This window comes from Lissotriton helveticus, chromosome 12 (assembly GCF_964261635.1).
Source record: "Lissotriton helveticus chromosome 12, aLisHel1.1, whole genome shotgun sequence".
In the NCBI taxonomy this organism is placed as follows: Eukaryota; Metazoa; Chordata; class Amphibia; order Caudata; family Salamandridae; genus Lissotriton; species Lissotriton helveticus.
Window position 1 is genome coordinate 167,438,933 of NC_136073.1, and position 19,060 is coordinate 167,457,992.

The window sequence follows — 19,060 nt, forward strand, 5'->3', positions numbered from 1 at the left end:
CCCGGCCATGGAACAGACACTGCCTTGTTGGCAGTAGTGGAGGAGGCAAGGAGCACTCTAGATTCAGGAGGGTCAGTGGCAGTGATCCTCCTGGACTTGAGTGCTGCCTTTGACACCGTGAGTCATCAGGTGCTCCTCCAACGTCTGTCAGAGGTAGGTGTCTCAGGGACGGCCCTGAAATGGTTGGGATCTTTTCTCTCTGACCGTTTCTACCAAGTCTGGGAAGGGTCAGAGCAATCTGCCCTAATCCCTCTTCAATGTGGAGTCCCGCAGGGCTCATCGCTGAGCCCTACCCTATTTAATATATATATGACTCCACTTGAAAGAGTGGTCGCCCCTTCAGGGGTGAAGATCATCAGTTACGCTGATGATACTCAGCTGGTGGTGGGCCTCACTCAGCTGGCGGAACAACCTGAGGTGTTACACGACTGCCTTGCCAATGTTTATCGTTGGATGTCTATCTCCGCCCTAAAGCTTAATGGAGGTAAAACCGAGCTGATGCTCCTGGGCAATTCCAGCCCCTCCACTATTGCGAGCTGCTGGCCCAGGTCTCTTGGTGACCCACCATCCCCCAAGAAGGAGATCAAGTCCTTGGGAGTATGGTTGGAAGAAGACCTGTCCTTCAGGACTCATGCCAGGAAGACCGCAGGGGTTTGCTTTGGTTTACTGAGATCAGCCCGAAAGGTGCTACCCCTGCTCCCTGATCCAGCAAGGAAGCTGTTGATACGTGGCCTGATTCTATCGAGACTCGATTATGGGAATGCGTTGTTTCTCGGTGCCCCCGAAGCGACCTTCAAAACCCTCCAACAGGTGCAAAACGCAGCTGCAAGAGTCCTTATGGATGTTCCCAGAAGGCAATCTGCTGCTCCGGCCCTTAAAGCGCTTCACTGGCTCCCCGTGAAGGAGCGGGTGAAATTTAAAGCGCTATGTACAGCCCACAAAATTTTACATGGCAAAGGCCCCCCCATCCTTGCTAACATGGCCCGTCCTTACAAACCCCCACGTCTGCTGCGCTCGGACCAAAAACACCTTTTGCAGTTAGCGAGAGTAAGAAGAGCTCGTTCTGGGGGCAGGCGCTTCTCTGTGCAAGTGGCCTCTCTTTGGAACTCTCTGCCCCTCAAGATTCGCTCAGAGCCCCAGATCCTACCATTCAGGAAACTTCTTAAGACCCATTTGTTTCCATAGTAGTGATTAGCTGAGTCTCTCCTTCTGGTCTGTTGCGCCGGGATGCCCCCGGGTAAGCTGAGCGCATTACAAATTTCATATTATTATTATTATTATTATATATCCTATGTTTTTTCCTAAGATTGGTCAACAGCAATGGCTGGGTCCTAATTGGAATGGCATTGTGAGCAAACACATGATGGATTTTGGCCCAGATCTCTCTAGTGGGAGTGAATGCTTGACAATTTTCAGCATTCCGTCCACCATCTTTTTGTGTTGCCTCAACAGCAATGAACATGTACATCTTGGGTAGAAACAGTGAAAACTTCCCTCCTTCAGATGACAGGTACAGGTTGGGCAGTAGTAACTTTTTCTCATTAGAGGACTCAGACATGGTCACATTGGGCAGCAACTTTGCAAGCTTTCTTACTCACAGAATGGGCACAAAATGTCAGTAGGAAAGCATGCCTCTCTTTTGCAGAAGGCAGTAAGAGGAATCTTTCATTTCTCACAGAACATATCCAGGAGGGCATGCAAATACAAGCTTTCATTCTACACAGAACATGTACTGTCAGGGTTGACATATAGATTGCAGAAATATCTCTGTAGTGGGTGCTTAATTCACTGAGAAGAATATACAGGTAGAGGAGTGGGTGAATTGTAAGTTATGACACTATCTTCCCATAGGAGATATTATATATCAATGTGGGAAATTCGGTTATTGGTTGAGGTGGGTGGAAGTTCCACTCAGGTAATAACCCTTGTCTTCTCAGGTTGAATCATAAAAGTCCCTGAACTCACCTGTGCTTACGCCTCTGGCAGCTTGGCACAAAAAGCAGTTAGGCTTAATTTAGAGGCACTATCTTAAGTATTTATGCAGTTCAAAAACAGTAATAAAGTAAAAACAAAACACAAGAAAGATACCATACCAATTTAGAAAATGGAAAAAAAGGTAATACATAAAATGTGACCAAAACGACAAAAGTCCAATCAGTAGCCTGTAGCTTGTGTCCTGAGTCACATGACTGTGTGTAGTTGTCAGTTGGCTTTTGTGTATTCTTCCCAGACAGTGAGCCAAAGGGGGACTAGGAGCTGGCAGCTTTCCCGACCCCACCTACATTTCAATGATGATGCCTCCAACACACTCACAAAGAACTTGAAACCAGCCTATTATCGCCCAGACCTCTTGGAGCTTAGGCAACGGAAGGAAAGAAATTCCAGCACCAGATATGGGGAGAAGGCTATGCCTTTCTCCCACTTCAAAGGCTGGTACAAGGCATAAATATTGGACCCTCAGACCAACACTTCAGTACACTCCTGGACCTGCAGAAAGCTACAGAAGGACTGCTTTTAGGAATACCCTGCTGCTTGAGGCCTGGCCTTTCTTGTCAGAGCACAAGCCTGTTACATGAGGCCTGCCTTGCTTCTCAGAGGACTGCCCTGGTGCTTGAGGCCTGCCTTGCTCCTTGAACCTAGGACTACCAGAGTGACTCATGGTGGTGCACTGTTTGACACATCATTTGTATGATGATTGAGGATTTTATATGTGGGATTTCCAAAATTGTTTTCTGTGCTCCTTTTTTATCTCTCATTCTTGTTTTACGTATGTCAGAGTAATTGTTCTTGCATAATACTTAATGAACATGTATTTGACTTGCTGAATGGGGGTTTGACACATTGGCACACAAATGTGCTGTAAGCTCGATATGAGCTCCGTGACAGTGCAGATTGCAAGCAAAGTGGAGAAGGAGAGGCAAGGTTCGTGCATTTCACTTGGTTCTGTCCTGGGGCTCATGAATTCTGGCGAGCGGTTTTCCAAAAACTGGAAGCCCTCCCTGGCGAGACCCTGGTATTTGCTCCCATGAAAGCAATGCCGGGTTATGACAAAGACGTTCAGGGGGAGAATAGGAGATTAATGGCCATTGGTCTGTTATTTGGGATAGTAGTTGCATCGGTACCCTTGTCCCACAACCCTCACCGCCCAAATGATACACAGACAAGTATGTTGGGAATAAGAAGTTGCAGGTTTATTTGTGATACAAATAACAGAGCGGGTTAACTGACAGGCGACCCCTCACACCCCGCAACCCCTTGTTGCAGGGCGCCTGAAGTAGAGCCAATGAAGCAGACACTAGTGGCCCTGGCCATGTGTCGAACCTGGGAGGCAAGCCTCCCACCGATGGACCTATCGTCCACCTGCCCCCTCCCCTCTGGACCAGGGAGAGTCAACTCACACCTTGCACAGCCAGGAGGGGCGTTATTAGCAAACCTCCGGTTGCTCAGGCTTACAACCGCCCAAGGACTAACGGGGTGCCGTTGAACCAAGTCCCCAAGAAGGGCCCCTCGGCTTATGTATGACTCAGTATTGTGCCTCTCGCACTGTGGCTTCAGGTCCTGTTCCTGCGCCTGTCCTGCATGGGGGTCGCCTTGTAACTCCTCCTGCAACCTGGAAAAACAACAACATCATTAATATTCCCCCCTCCACACTTCCCCCCTTTCGCGGGTGAGCGGTAGGGAGGGGAGAGAAATTGCGGGCCTCGCTTCCGGCGTCGTGGGGGGAAGTGAGAGGGAAAGAAGGGGCTAGGGGCCTGTGTCTAGGCTGGCGAGGGCAGCCTGGGGCGACCGTCGGCGAAGGGGGCAGCAGCAAAGAGGGCGCCCGAACGGAAGTGCTCCCCTTATCAGTCCAGAAGAGAAGGGGGGTGGCCTACCTTTGTCCAACCCCGCCCCCCCGTCCCTCCCCCTTGGCGGGCCTGCGGTTTCCTGCGCCCTACTACGGGGTTTGCCCTCCTATGGGGTCCCCTGCAGGGACCGCGGGCCTCCCGCATAGTAGTTGCATCGGTACCCTTGTCCCACAACCCTCACCGCCCAAATGATACACAGACAAGTATGATGGGAATAAGAAGTTGCAGGTTTATTAGTGATACAAATAACAGAGCGGGTTAACTGACAGGCGACCCCTCACACCCCGCAACCCCTTGTTGCAGGGCGCCTGAAGTAGAGCCAATGAAGCAGACACTAGTGGCCCTGGCCATGTGTCGAACCTGGGAGGCAAGCCTCCCACCGATGGACCTATCGTCCACCTGCCCCCCCCCCCCTCTGGACCAGGGAGAGTCAACTCACACCTTGCACAGCCAGGAGGGGCGTTATTAGCAAACCCCCGGTTGCTCAGGCTTACAACCGCCCAAGGACTAACGAGGTGCCGTTGAACCAAGTCCTCAAGAAGGGCCCCTCGGCTTATGTATGACTCAGTATTGTGCCTCTCGCACTGTGGCTTCAGGTCCTGTTCCTGCGCCTGTCCTGCATGGGGGTCGCCTTGTACTTTTTTTTCCTTTGGGAGAGTCCGTGTGGCTATGCAATGGGCCACCAGTACTCTTTTTTTTGTTTTTTTTTGTTTTATATAGCACGAACTAGAGCAGAGGCATCGGGTATCAGAGCGCTTTACATGAGCACCAGTTTTGTTACAGATGACCACAATCATTTTTTTTGTTAGGCACGGGGAGATTAAGTGATTTGCCCAGAATCACAGGATGTTGAGCGTCATTGCCGAGACTCAAACCTTGTTCCCCCGCTTCGAGGTCGACCGCTCCAGCTCTAAGGCTGCATCCTCTCGCAACTGAAAGATTGGCACGCGATATGGCATACTGTAACACACAATCTGCCATATATAGTGAGCTGCTCCCACCCCGGAGTCACCCTAGAAACAACTGTGGACCCTATCAAACTTACCTAGCCAGCGTAGACAGGATATTCAGAGGCAGAGGATGCTACCAATGCAGGAGATGAGCAATGAACAAAGTGCACCTCTTCCCTGTGCAGCTCTGCCTAGTGTGAAAATGTGTGCAAATGCTATGAGATCTCAATCAATTCATTGTCAATTATAATTGTACGTCTGTGCGTCAGAGGACGCCTGAATTTTCTGATTGTCAATGCCACTTTATTGTACCCCATAATTTTTACTTTACTGTGCAGAATATTGAAGGCCTAGCTATCCTGTACCTTCTTGTCTCCATTAATCGTGTGTACCTATGCTCACTGCCATGTATATGATGTCATGCTAAGTTCGATTGTAGGTTTACAGAAAAGCATAAAATAAAATAATTTTAAAAAAAAGTGCTGTGACCACTTATCTACATTTCCTTACCTCTCTGTTTCTGGTACGGTCATTCAGGCTAAGGGGACAGAATTGTGTGGTAACTGTCCCTTATGTCGGATCTGAAATTGTACAAATGTTTGCTAGTTTTTAATTTGTAAGTGAGTCCAGTTACATATGATGCTCAATACAGCTGTCTATTATACAAACCAAAGAACATAAATCTACTTTGCTTTTCACCTCTTTCGGTAGTCTATATACTTACTGCTCTGTTTTTACTCGACTTTAACAGATGTGTTCATACAAATGACCTTTTGTCCTGAATTTTTGCACTAAATTTGGACCCTTTGTCCTAACTTTTTACAGTCCCTGCCCTCAATTTGCCTCTATGCCTGGTGGTCACTCAAGTGTGCCTCTTGTGTAACTTAATGGATAATAGAGGCCACCTGCACGGCCATGCAGGTGTTTACCTGCTATTACATGTGTGAGTCTTCAGGGTTGGATGCAAGACACCCACGTGGGGCTTAGAGGGGGCAGTTGGTCTGCAACTTGCACATTGCAAACACTTCTTATGATTCACCCATAATGCATGGAACCAAATTCTCTTTGTAGAGTGTGATGTTTCTTTCCCAAGTAAAATCATTGTCTAAGATATCGATGATGAGGCACACATTCTATTTGTGATTATGTAAAACATTTAATGCTACATTAGCAATTCTTTTACAATGTTGTATATATATCAGTTCTTGCTCAGTGGAGGTTCAGAAAAATAGGAATGTTGAAAGATTTTTTTATCGAGGAACTGAATTATCTTAGATTTTTTTATTTAATTCACATCGGCTGAGCACATTAGTCAGCTTTGGAAGCCTCAGGTGTGTTTTTCGGCTGTGTGTAAATTGACACCAGTTGCAGAATCCCCATTCTGGGCTGCTGATGAGAGATGCATCATTCGCCAATGATGGATAACTTGTTCTTCCTGCACATTTTACTTGGGTATCATTCTTCATCAGTCTTCATAACTGTTGTCATATATATTCAGTTTTGACTCCTTTTTGGTTCTGTGGCACAATAGATTAACAGGAGTATTTTAATAGAGAAACCAGTTTTAAATTCTGCATCAATAGAACACATTCATAAAAGGTTGTTTTCTAATCTGTATAAGATATATAGAATTATAAATGGGTAACAGTGAATTACGTTGATTTGTCTTACAAAGGAGTTCTGCGTGACATCAAATAGACAATGAGAGTGAAGCTGCCCCTGCTTTCAACTGCTGTGCAGGGTCAGATGCGTAATGGGGGAGCCATACATAACAAGGCCTGTCCTCCATTAACTAAATGTGAAAAAAATATACATTACCTGCTGTGCTTAACCAAGCCCACCACCTTCCCTGCCATTCTTCCAGCTCTTGCAGCTGTGCTTTCTACTTTTAGTCAAAGCAGACAAGCAGCACATTGCAGGGAGGCTCCAAGAAAGCCCTGTCCAACCTGGCCTGGAAGGCCTTTATGAGGTAGCAACAGTTTTATTATCTATTAGAACATTGGAATGTTGGGAGCTCCAATGAAAACAATGGAGGGCTCCAGGTTTATAATGGCTGGTATAAGCCTGGAACTCCAACATTCCAATGTTTCTTTGTTCACAGCTCTGGCGGTGAACAAAGGCTACAAGGAGCCGGAGGGGATTCCAATCCCCTCATGCTCCCATAAGGCTTTGCTCTTTTTTGTTAGAACATTCTGCCCTCTAGTGGCAGAATGTTCTAATAGCCTTATAGCCCATCGTAGCTGGGCTATGCCGGCTATTAAAGTCCCTCTCCCTTGTTAAAGGCCCTCGCCTTCGGCTCGGGGCCTTTAACGCTGGAGAGGGCCTTTAATAGCCGGTATAGATCTCTACGGCGGGCTATAAGGCTATATTATCAAGTCTTCCTACGTCATAGTGGTCAATTAGCCAGATATTGAATCTGGTGTAAACATTAGAGACTCTCTATGAGATCCATATACAACACATAGAAGTATAGATGGGTAACAGTGAATTACGGGGATGTTTTACACCGAGGGGTTGAGATCAAATAGACAATTAGAGTGAAGCTCGAGTTGTCTATGATGTCACTCAGAGCAACACAGAGCTCACCTCTGGACTCAACTGTTTTTAACATTTATGTGCCCTTCAGCCAAGCTGGATACATTAGTTTCCCTTCGCTGATGCTTATCCTGAAGACTAACTGAGAACTGTCTCTCCCTACAAGTCTACCTCCGTGCGTTGACCTCCTAGAGTTACTCAAAGTCTCTCTGACTTAACTCCAGTAAAACACATCTTCGGCGCAAATACTTCCTCCTGCACTAGGAATCAGTGTCCAAAGGACTTAGGGCCTCTCTCACCCTGTTTATTGTGTCTACAACATAGACGACCTTTTTGATACCAATCTCAGGTTTAAAGGGCACACAAAGAATCGCACTTCAAAACATTCCCTCCTCCTGAAGGTGCCCAATAAGACTGCCCTTAGTCTCCCTCACTACTTAAGGAAAACTATAACTCAATCCACTATTTTAGCTGGCTTGGCTATATTGCAGCTCTGTTAGTTATGGGCATATATGGTAGTTCGTAGCTTAGATTTACGGTCTGATTTAAATTTCAGTGGATGGGTTACTCCATCACAATGGTAACGGATATCCCGTCCACAAAAATATAAATCAATAGGATAGTAAGGGATTTATATTTCGGTGGATAGGTTATCCGTCACAGTTGTGATGGAGTAACCCATCTTCCTAAATCTAAATTAGGCCCTAAGTTCCGAACATATTGCATTTTGCAAGTGGTACAGGTTATGTGCAAATACATACACTAAATACCATATCTCACATATCTTGAAAATTCACATAAAGTTGGCATAACAGTTCACACATGTTCAATATTTACATCCTTACGGGTCAGGCCTGCGGCCAAGAAACATTTGCAGAAGTGATCCACGAACAAGCACATGACCTCCAACTGAGCAAAGCTATACGTTTACAGAACCAATAACCAGGGAATTGTTTTACGTATTGTCACTGCTTGGTGTACCACATGAGAGACAACAATCACACCAAGAGCAACCCAGGGTAGGACTACACAGTCTGGACCACCAGCAGGTCAGCCCCTCTCCAACTAGCCATGAGACTAGCTCAAACCCTCTTGAATAGTTTGAGATACATCAGATGAAAATGCATATTATTTGGCATAATTACCACACCAATGCAGAGAGGACTGTTGCCAAATATGAGGGTCTTGTTAGGGGTCGTATAAGAATACCCTAAGTAGCCTCTGCTCCAATATGGCAAAATAGGATAACAACAGGTGCCAAGAGGGTGGGATTCGTTTTTAGAAGCCTTACCCTGCTTCCCTGGCACAGCCCACTCTGTGCCAGAGGCAAGGACTCCTGGGAGGTTTCTATGTTCTTAGAAATAACGTGTTACCTTTTATCTCATCATGCATTTATAAATATTATAAGAGATAATATACAAGAATTGATATTACGTTATTCAGCTATATTTCATCTTAGTCTAAACTTTTGTTATGGTATTGTTCATTCCTATTTCTTTTTTATTTTGAAAAAGCTTTCTAAACCCAAAGACCAATTTGACAGCTCAACAGGTGTATGTATTTGCCTACAAAGACTTCAGTTGCTATTTTTATTTTAGTTTGTTTTCAACTAGGTCAATGCCACATCTATTACGTGGACGCATTTTTTCACATTTGTTTGTACTCCTCCTGCACCCCTTAATGCTAATTGCCTCTACTTGAATCCCCAAGAAATTATAGTTAACAAGAGATTCTAATCACATTGTGGAATGATTATTCATATGATACTGAATCAAACTCTTTGCCTGTCTAGGTGTGACTTAGCAATACCATGCTCTCTTATTTTGGACATGTATGCTTTGCTCAAATGTACCCAATATTTGAAGGCTGTGGTCATGTGCCACCCTGCCTGATAGCTTTTCATTGTCTCCTTGTTACATTTTAAACAAAGATGCAGGAATGCAGACTTTATATGTAGGTCCCTAACAACTCCCTTTGAACAACACATATGGGGCTAAATGAGACAAAATATTTCAGTAATCAGTCTTCATGTGTGTAATATCATTGTGTCCTCTTTAATCTGGGGTTTTACTGGGCACCTGTTATTGATGGTACCCTGCAGTGAAATCTTGCCAGTGCCGTACATTTACAAGTTAAGATGGGCAATACCTTCACAGGCCTGGCTTCAACAGGTGTAACACTGCATTGAATTTCCAATACTTTGTCGTTTAATGCACCTATTTTCCACCTGCAGTTAGTAGGTGATATATGGTAGCAGGGTCTTGTGTGCAGCACAGTGGTGAAGGGAAGAGACTGCAGAGGATAAGAGACATAAGGAAAATAAGTGTTCCATTGGCTTAGAAGGAGGACTGGCAGGGCCCGGGATCCTAAACCTGGCTGTTGTCGAAGCTGAACTCTAAAGCAATTTTACCAGTTGGAATTTCTGTCTGTTAACATTAAACTCAGTGTTCCTGTGCCATTGACTACAATGACTTCGAAACTTAACCAAACCCAGAGCATATCAGCAAACTGAACACTTACCACTTGGACGAACACCTAACCAACTAGAGAATACTTACTCTGAAAGACAAAACCTCAATCATGAAAACTGTCCACTCCGGGGCCCCCACAGACATATGTTAACACCATATCTTCAACTTTGGAGGACCTGTGATTGGCAAATTCCTAACCCACATCTTCAACTTCTCCATTGAGTCAGCAACGTTCCCAGAGGAGTAGATGTATGCTGCAGTCACAACCCTTCTAAAAAACACAACCAATCCCAATGAACTAAGCAAATTCTGATCCATCCCCCTACTTCTACAACCAGCAAAGGTGAGAAAGAAAGCAATCAGCCAGCAATTCACCAGCCACCTGGATCTCGACAATCTTCTTACCACTCACTATCTGGATTCTGCTGCCGTCACAACACAGAGACAGCACTTATTACTGCCACAGATGAGATTCGCACCCTTCTAGACCAAAGAGAAACTACCCCCCTCATACTGCTGGCATTCGAAAACATCACACTCAAGCCTCAACATAAGATTTCATGATACAGGCATCCACGGTCCAGCCCTCAAATTGATATGCTCCTTATTCACAAGGAGAACACAGCAAATCAGACTCCCAGCCCGACACATCGGAACCCAAGAACCTGATTTTGCGAAGTCCTGCATTGATCATCCCTCAGCCCCACCATGTTAAATATTTACATGACACCTCTTGCGGATGTCATCAGATCCCATGGCATCTCAATCATCTCCTACACTGATGATGCTCAACTCATCCTCTCCATGTCAGACAAATCCTCCACGAACAGATTCAACTTCAACGCATGCATGATCCACGTTGCAGAATAGATGAAATCCAACTATTCTAAACTCAACACAGATAAGACAGAAGTGCTGATCTTTGGGATCAAACACCCCTGGGACTCCACCTGGTGGCCATCAGCGGTCCGTCCTACTCCATTACAGACTCCTTCACCCACCAACAACACACAGAACCTGGGGATCATATTAGATGACAAACTCAACATGGCCACACAGGTGGACGCTATGAGCTCCTCCGGGTACTACATGCTACACATCCTTAAAAAAATCTTCAGATGGATTTCCAAAAGCACCAGGCGTACTATCACTCAAGCCCTTATCACTGGCAGTCTTAACTACATCAACACACTCTGTGCCAGAATTGCCAATGTCATTCTCCAAATGTTTCAGACCATCTAGAACCCCGCTACCAGACTCATCCTGACCCTCCCAAGGCACAACCACATCACGCCTCACCTCAGAGACCTCCAATAGCTGCAGATACACAAAGGCTGCCAAATCAATCTCCTCACATATGCATTCAAGGCACTGCACAACATTGGACGAGGATACCTCAACTGCCGCCTCCACTTCCACCAGACACCTATGCTCTACTTCTCTCTCTCTTGTGCACACACCCAGAATCCGCAGAAGCAGAACAGGAGGGCTAGCCTTCTCAAACCTCACACCCAAAACATCAAGTGACCTCCCTCTACATCTAAGGGCCTACTCCCCGCTTCTGGTATTCTGTAAGAAGCTGAAGACCTGGCTCTCCCACTAATACCCTGCAGATGACCTTCATACCTGCTCCAGTGCAATGGATGGCCCTTGGATGTTAAGACATACTTGACAAATCTTTGGTAACAAAGCAACCCCGGGACTCCACTCGGTGGCCATCAGAGGTCAGTCCTACTCCATAACTCACTCCATCACCCACCATCCACACACACACCCTGGGGATCATATTAGAGGACCAACTCAACATGGCTAAACAGTTGAATGCTGTTAGCTCCTCCTGCCTCCATATGCTGTGTTTTCTTTAAACAATCTTCAGATGGATTCCCAAGAGCACCAAACGTACCATCACTCAAGCCCTTATCACCAGCAGACTTGGCTACTGCAACACACTGTGCCAGAATCCCAAGCCATCTTCTTCACTGTTTTCAGAAGACCCAGAATGTCGCTACCAGACTCATTGTGGCCCGTCCCCAGCACAACCACATCACAACTCACCTCAGAGATCTCAACTAGCTGCAGATACACAAAGGCTGCACATACAAACTCCTCACATATGCATACAAGGCACTGCACAACATTGGACCATCATACCTCAACTCCTGCCTCCACTTTCACCAGCCCACCAGACACCTATGCTTTGCCTCTCTATCTCCTTGTACAGACACTCTGCATTCACAGAAGTGGAGGGCCAGCCTTCTCATACCTCACACCCAAAACATGGAATGACCTTCCTCTACACCTAAGGGCCTCCTCCCTACTTTTGACATTTCGTAAGAAGCTGATGACCTGGCTCTTCCACAAAGACCCTGCAGACGACCTTCACACCTGCTCCAGTGCTTGGATACCCCTTGGGTAATAAGCCATGCTTTTCAAAGTCCTTTAACATAACATAAAGAGGAAAACTGGGTGTGGGATCACCAGATCACTTGTGATCACAAGGACCAGAATTCCGCTCCGTCCGACTAATCAGCCCTATAAGGGCAAAGACTCACTTTTATATCTAGCAAGTCACTAGACTTGAGGGCCCTGATTATGAGTATAGACGAGAAGAAAGGACAAGGGAACCTTACACACTAGGAACCAGGGTGGGTAATTTATACAAAAAACAACGGTTCCAGTGGAGTATTAGAATACTATTCATTGGTAACTAAAATGCATTATGGCAAATCTCAACGAGGGCGAACGTAACACCAAGGCTTGTTTGAAAGAATTAGTCTGTATTGTTACAAAGAAATCGTAGAAGATTATACATAATCATATAGATAATTTACAAAAATAACCTTCTGATAGTGTGAAGTGTCCCAAGTGTACTATATAAACCAACATTCCAGGCACTCAACGCCCCATCGCGGGCTCCATACTAAAACTGTCATCTCATCGCTAAGACCACGGAACATCCATACAGTTGCCATTTCACCACGTACAGTGGTAAGTAGTCATATTGGTGACCTCGTGATCCCTCCTTGTGATATTGTTAACTGCAACTCACCCTATCCCTTTGCTTTCTCCCTGGTTTCGCCTTGACATTACTACAGAACCCGGCTGGGTTCACTGTGAGTAATTTTTTACTCTCCTTCACGCATAGTTTGACACACTTCACCCCACATGTGAAATATCACTGTATACTCAGGTAATTACCCTTTTTAGCCTTCCCAATAGCCTGCCTGCACAATTAGATGTGCCTGCTCTGACATTCCACATTCTTTAATTTCCCTAGATGTCCCACACATCGTAGGTCCTGACGAGACCCCATATTCTAGTCGGGTCGAAACGCCATCGACAATAAATGGAGGCGAACCTTCAAGATAGCACTCATGATTGTATAGAGTTGCTTCATTATTCTGTATGACCTCATTCCAAAAACCGTCGCTTCCTTTGATGAACATTCCTTTGAAACCTTGTATATATTTTCACTAAATGTCACTTAACTGTTGATTTTCTTTGGTTCTTATTGTACACTTGGGACACTTCGCACTACCAGAAGTTTATTTTTGTACATTATGTATATGATTATGTATAATCTTCTGCGATTTCTTTCTAACAATACAGACTAATTCTTTCAAACAAGCCTTGGTGTTACGTTCGCTCTCTCTTTGACATTCCTACAAAACCCTCGTTTAGATTTGCTATTATGCATTTTAGTTACCAATGAATAGTATTCTAATACTCCACTGGAACTGATTATGAGTATGGCAGAGTGGATTTCCCTGAGGATAACCCTCTGAACCCCAATTCAAACAAGGGCCACATTCAAGAATTCTGTGTCCCACATTTAGAGCATGTCAGGCCAATGGGAATTATATTATGTTTCTGCCATGTTTCTGCTAGTTGTGCAACCCATAATCACGATTTAAAAGTGAACTTGGCTTAAAATGGTAATACCATGAAGAAACAATATTTTCATATGTTTTTAGACATATAAACATGTGGGCTTAGCACCAGATTTTTACTATTACCAACTCTCATGGAATTACATTAGCATTTTCTGATATGGTAATACTTAGTTCCACTAAATGGAAAAATTATTTGGAAATTTAATTTCCACACACCTACTGTGACTTTATTTCCTCTGGCAACAATCTCTAGTCTCTACTACTGAATATCGATATGCAAGAATAACGAGAACTGAATATTTAGTTACAAAATATTGGAAGGTAAGTTCCTTTTGGGAAGTGTAGATTTACTATTCCAAACTACACATCTGCATACCTTGAACATATACGTACAGCATAGGTACATATATCTGAAAGTTAGATAGACAATCTAGACTTACTTTCAATATTGTGCCCTTGATATTTAGTACCTTCAATAGTCTCACTCTTATTTGATAGGCACACCAATCTCTAGATGAGAGTCTTTTTCTCCCTTGCAGATAAGTTTGAAATTACTCTGAGTATTTTGGGAAAGATGTCTTATTATAATTCCTACAGATAACTTCCTCCTGCGAGCAAAAGAGCACGCTTTGTTCTTAGATATTGTAGCTTCCTCGTAGATGGGTGCTCTATATCGAATAACATACCGCTGCTGTACATTGTAATGATATTGCAAGTCACCAAAGGGTTCCATAGAACAACAAGGCTGAAGGCTAAGTTCCTTTATAAAGTCATGGAACTCCAAGGTGACTTGCAAACTCCTTTTAACTTAGAGCAGAGAAAGTTTCATAACTTACAATACATGTTCACATCTTCAACCTTCCTTCAAATAACTAAAATCCTTGGCGTACTTCTCTTTCATGTTCGTTGGAGATGAGGAGAATGAAAACACTAGGGGGCAGATGTATCAAGCTATTTTTTAGTCGCAAATGCTGCAATTTGCTAAAAAACAGCGTTTGCGACTAAAAAATATTAAAATGGTATGTATGAAGAAAAATGCCTCGCAATATTGAGGAAACGCAAATTTTGCGATTCCTTAATTTTGCGTCAGCATTTAAGAAATCTCAAATTGCGATTTCTTAACACCATCAATGCTACAGCATTTCCCCCTGAGCGCTGGCACTCATTTTTTTCCATTGTTCATGACGAGCTCAGCTCGTCATCAGCACACGTGCAGTGTACTGCATGACGAGCTGAGCTCGTCATGAGCATGGAAGGGGTTAAATGCAATGTATAAACCATTTAAGAATTGCGAATTTAGGCTAAGAAATTGCAAATTACCACCAACTTGTAGTTGGTGGTAATTTGCGATTTCTTTTACTAATGCACTTTATGAAATTTGTAAAGGTGGCATGTGACGCTCATACATGACCTTAGGGCATGTATGTGCGCCATATGCGCACACATGTCATTTTCAGGGGTGCCGCAGGGTGTTCTTGAGACAACCCTGCACCCTTGAAATTATTCTCAATTTGCGATTAGCAAATTGCGAATCGCAAATTGAGAATAATTTCACATTCATTGCTACGGGCCTCCTGGGCCATAGAAATGAATGGGAAATTATTAAGGAATTTTAAGAAATCGCTATAAAATAGCGAATTTCTACATACATACCATTTTGCGATTTCTAAATAGCGATTCCTTAAAAATCGCTAAAAGAAATCGCAAAAGGGCATGTTGATACATCTGGCTCTAGGTGTAGTGTGAAGTTAAACACACCTAAAAGCAGTTACTCATTTTTGCAACAAAAAATATGAGTTTAGTGTCAGATTTAAAAAACAAGTTGCACCTCAGAATGTGTGGAAGCATGCAGAGATTCGATCTTTCTTATAATGATCTACAGGGTGAAAAAAATGTACTTGCTGCCATAAATATCTCCTTTCTTCTGATCACCTTTACTTTTTGGGAAATTATATCAGAATAAAAGTATGTTCTCATATTCATTGTTTAAACTGCAGCTGTAACTATGCTCCATGACCTGGTTGCTGGCTCTTTTAGCAGTCACTGTAATGTAGGAAGTCAGCTGTATTAATTTGACAGTTGAGCACCTATATCATTTCTTTATTATAGGTGACTAGAGATGTCACAAGTCATCTATAATAAGGAAATTAGATATGGGCTATTAGACAGGGACTGCAACCTTCCTAGTATTATATATTGAGCAAAGTACCTTCTATCATTTAATATAAGGACATCACTAGTCACTGAGGAGGTCAATGAACATATAGAGGAATGCCAAAAGGCCTTACATAGAACAGGTTAAGTTTCTATAGATGAAAATATGTTACACCTGTGGTAGTGGATCAGGAGAAAGAGAGAATAATTTGGATAGATAACAGTGGTTATAGGAGATGGAGTAGGTGAAGGGTTTAAAGGAGATTGGGTAGAGGAAAGTAGGGGTAGGATGGTGGACTGACGGAAAGTGTAGGTGAAGAAGGATAGGAATATAGAGGATAGAGTTTAACAAAACAACATATCAGGCTGTTTCTATGGGGGGCTATAACATAGCCTACTATTTGTAGGCAAGGAGTTCCAGAAGTTGGGAGCAGCTCCCGAGAAGGATTGCTGTAGTACATGGGAGTTTGGAAAAATTGTGTTTTTAGGAAGAAAAAATAATTCTTAGAGATCTCGAGCAGCCAGATGTTTTAAGAAGGCTGTATAAGCAGGATGTGGCTTTTGCAGAAATTGCTTTGAAGGTTAGGGTATCCCACCTTGAATTTGATTCTAGCTTCAATGAGGAGCGAGAGAAGGTCTGCGAGTATCGGTGATAGGTGGTCCATGAGAGTAGTCTGTCTGCTTTATGTAGGACCACTTTTATTGAAGTAAGGGCGGTCTAAGAGGTACCAACTAGGACCACACTGCTAAAGTTCTAATCTCAATAATATCAAGGCATGGTTGGCCGCTTAAAGGTGGGTTGGTTGTAGTATAGGTTTCAGTATCTTCAACATGTGTAGCTGTCAATTCAAACTTATGTCAGTTTTGCTTATGTGTTGAGCCATGTGGCTGAGGGACTGATATCTAATTGAAGGGTGCTGAGGGATTTAGAACTAATTGCAGCAGCGTTGATGACTTGATAAGTAACAGGAGGATGCTGGGGCATTGATCACAAATTGAAGTATGCTGAGAGAATGAGAGCTAATTAAAGGGGTGTTGCGGACTTGATAAATAACTGAAGGGTACAGAGGGATTTCCAACAAATTGAACAATGCTGTGGGACTGCTAACTTACCTTTGTTGATGATGCTTCTTCTTAGATTTATGCAAAAGAATGGCAAGTGTAATGATAACAATCAGCACGACTCCCAAAGCTGCTCCAAAGCCTCCATAAACCGCAATTTTGTTGATCCTGGAACTACAGTTGTCTCCTTCATACCAGTATGTATCAAGTTCTTGGCAGCTGCATAGAAGTTGGAAATAGTAAATGTTATACAACAATCAAAGTGTAACTCACTCGCCGAATCACCTTATGTATTTGCTTCTATCTGCTGCCTATTTCTAATGTGGTAATTGGGGTGTTATATTTAAATCATGGCTTGCACAATATCAAGGGAGGCCAATAGCTATTGTCTAAAAACATTGATCATTGGGAAATATGAAGGTTAAGTCTGAAAATCTATTGGTTAGTCAAAATATCATGGCCTCATTACTTTATAATCATGAATGGTTCAATGCATAGTACTAACCAACGCACTAACAGAGGTCCCTTTATGAGTTTACTTGTCTGTAGGTTCTGCTAAGAGGTGTTGTTACCTAATTCAACCATACTCATTATATTGACTTCCGAAACCTGACAACCAAATTAAATTTGTAGCCTTGAGGATACAATCAATGAGTGCATTAGTCAAAATGGCTATCTTACTTGAATCACTGAACACCTCATCTTGTGAGATTCTTTAATGATGAACAGTTTGTTATTGGAAGAGAGTAAAGACATTCTCTGGTTTCCTTTTGCTCCATTTCAATGATGAGTTAGTTGAACCTAGTGCAATACAGCCCAGGCCTGAAGCAAGAAAACTTAAAACGGAAACTATATAAGAGGAGTGCACACGCATGCACCTTAAGTACTGCAGCAAACCAATGAGTAGCCAAGTGATGTCAACTTGTCAGTTAGAATTATCATTTTTCCACTCTCAGAAAACTCATTGTTCCACTCTATGAGTAGAGGTTTCATTATAACCCTTTTTAATTGGCTTAGAACATCTTTCCCCTTCTACCATGTAATGGAACCAATTTGAAAAATCAACCCTAAACTACTGAAAGCTCCATGTAGTCATTGAAATTGTTTGACATGCACATGCCAATATCATACACAACCTATTGTATGAATGCATATCTTCCAATTTGTTTCAGATTTTATCAGTCTAACAATTTGTTTGTTGTAATTTATAGCTTATCTAAAAAAAAGCAACAATGTTTTCAACCGATGCTCAAGATGGTTCTTTTTTTAACCACTTCCCCATGACATTGTCCAAGCACATTTATCTTTCATTTCATTTAATTTACCCAAACTATATACACTCTTTCTACAAAAATAAACACTACTATAGCCTTCAGCACTCATTGATATTTTTTTTTACAGGTTTTGTACAGTGTGGAGTGGAGCCATTAGGTTAATTTAGGCTAATAGAACATGAGTAAGTAGGGAGGTTTGTAGATAATTTAGATGGTAGTAGCTGAAGTGGATGTACTTACTTCATGCTCCCTGTGACTGGCAATTGAGGGCAAGTATAAATAATGTAATTTTCAGGAGTGGAGCAACCTGCATTAAATAAATTCAAAACCTCAGATGGTGGTTAAGTTAAGGGATCTCCACATTCTCGATTCTAGGAATCTCTAGGATCGGTCTCCGTTTTATTCTCATTCAGGTTTATCTATTGACCTGATGAACAGGTGCTGAACCAAGGGATTAGGAAGATGCATAATGAGGTGCCAGCTCGTAGGAAAATCCCTCTTTCTGCATGATCCCTTCCATTTATTTTAACCAATGCTGATGAGGTTTGACTCTGTACACCGGAACTCTGCCAACCAAGTCCCAGTGCATATCCTGAGACCCCTAAATCATGAAGAAATGGGCAAAACTCACTCCTAATTGGCATATTTAACTCACCTATAAGTCCCTGGTATATTATGCAAGGTGTACCGAGGGCCTGTCAGCTATATTTCACCGAGGACTGCAGTACCAACTGTGCCACCCACTGTAGTGACACTACAAACATGACTGCAGGCCTACCACTGTAGCCTCTCTGTGGAGTTTTAAACTGCCAATTTGGCCTATCAAAATAACCCCTTTTCAAAGCCCTAAGCCTCCTTTTAAATATTAGTAAATCA

At 43.3% G+C, this 19,060-nt stretch overlaps 1 protein-coding gene across 1 annotated transcript in view; it reads right to left on the bottom strand.

Annotated features, from left to right (window-relative positions):
• Positions 1–5,270: 5,270 nt before the first annotated feature.
• Positions 5,271–19,060, bottom strand: part of LOC144799011 (mucin-3A-like) — a 265,324-nt gene continuing 251,534 nt past the window's right edge. Inside the window, exons 9-10 of the mRNA XM_078670161.1 lie at positions 16,962–17,129; positions 5,271–6,312 (exon numbers count right to left, since the gene is read on the bottom strand). Coding sequence (XP_078526287.1) covers positions 6,261–6,312; positions 16,962–17,129 — 220 coding nt within the window. The 3' untranslated portion in view covers positions 5,271–6,260. The remainder of the gene's footprint in view (positions 6,313–16,961; positions 17,130–19,060) is intronic.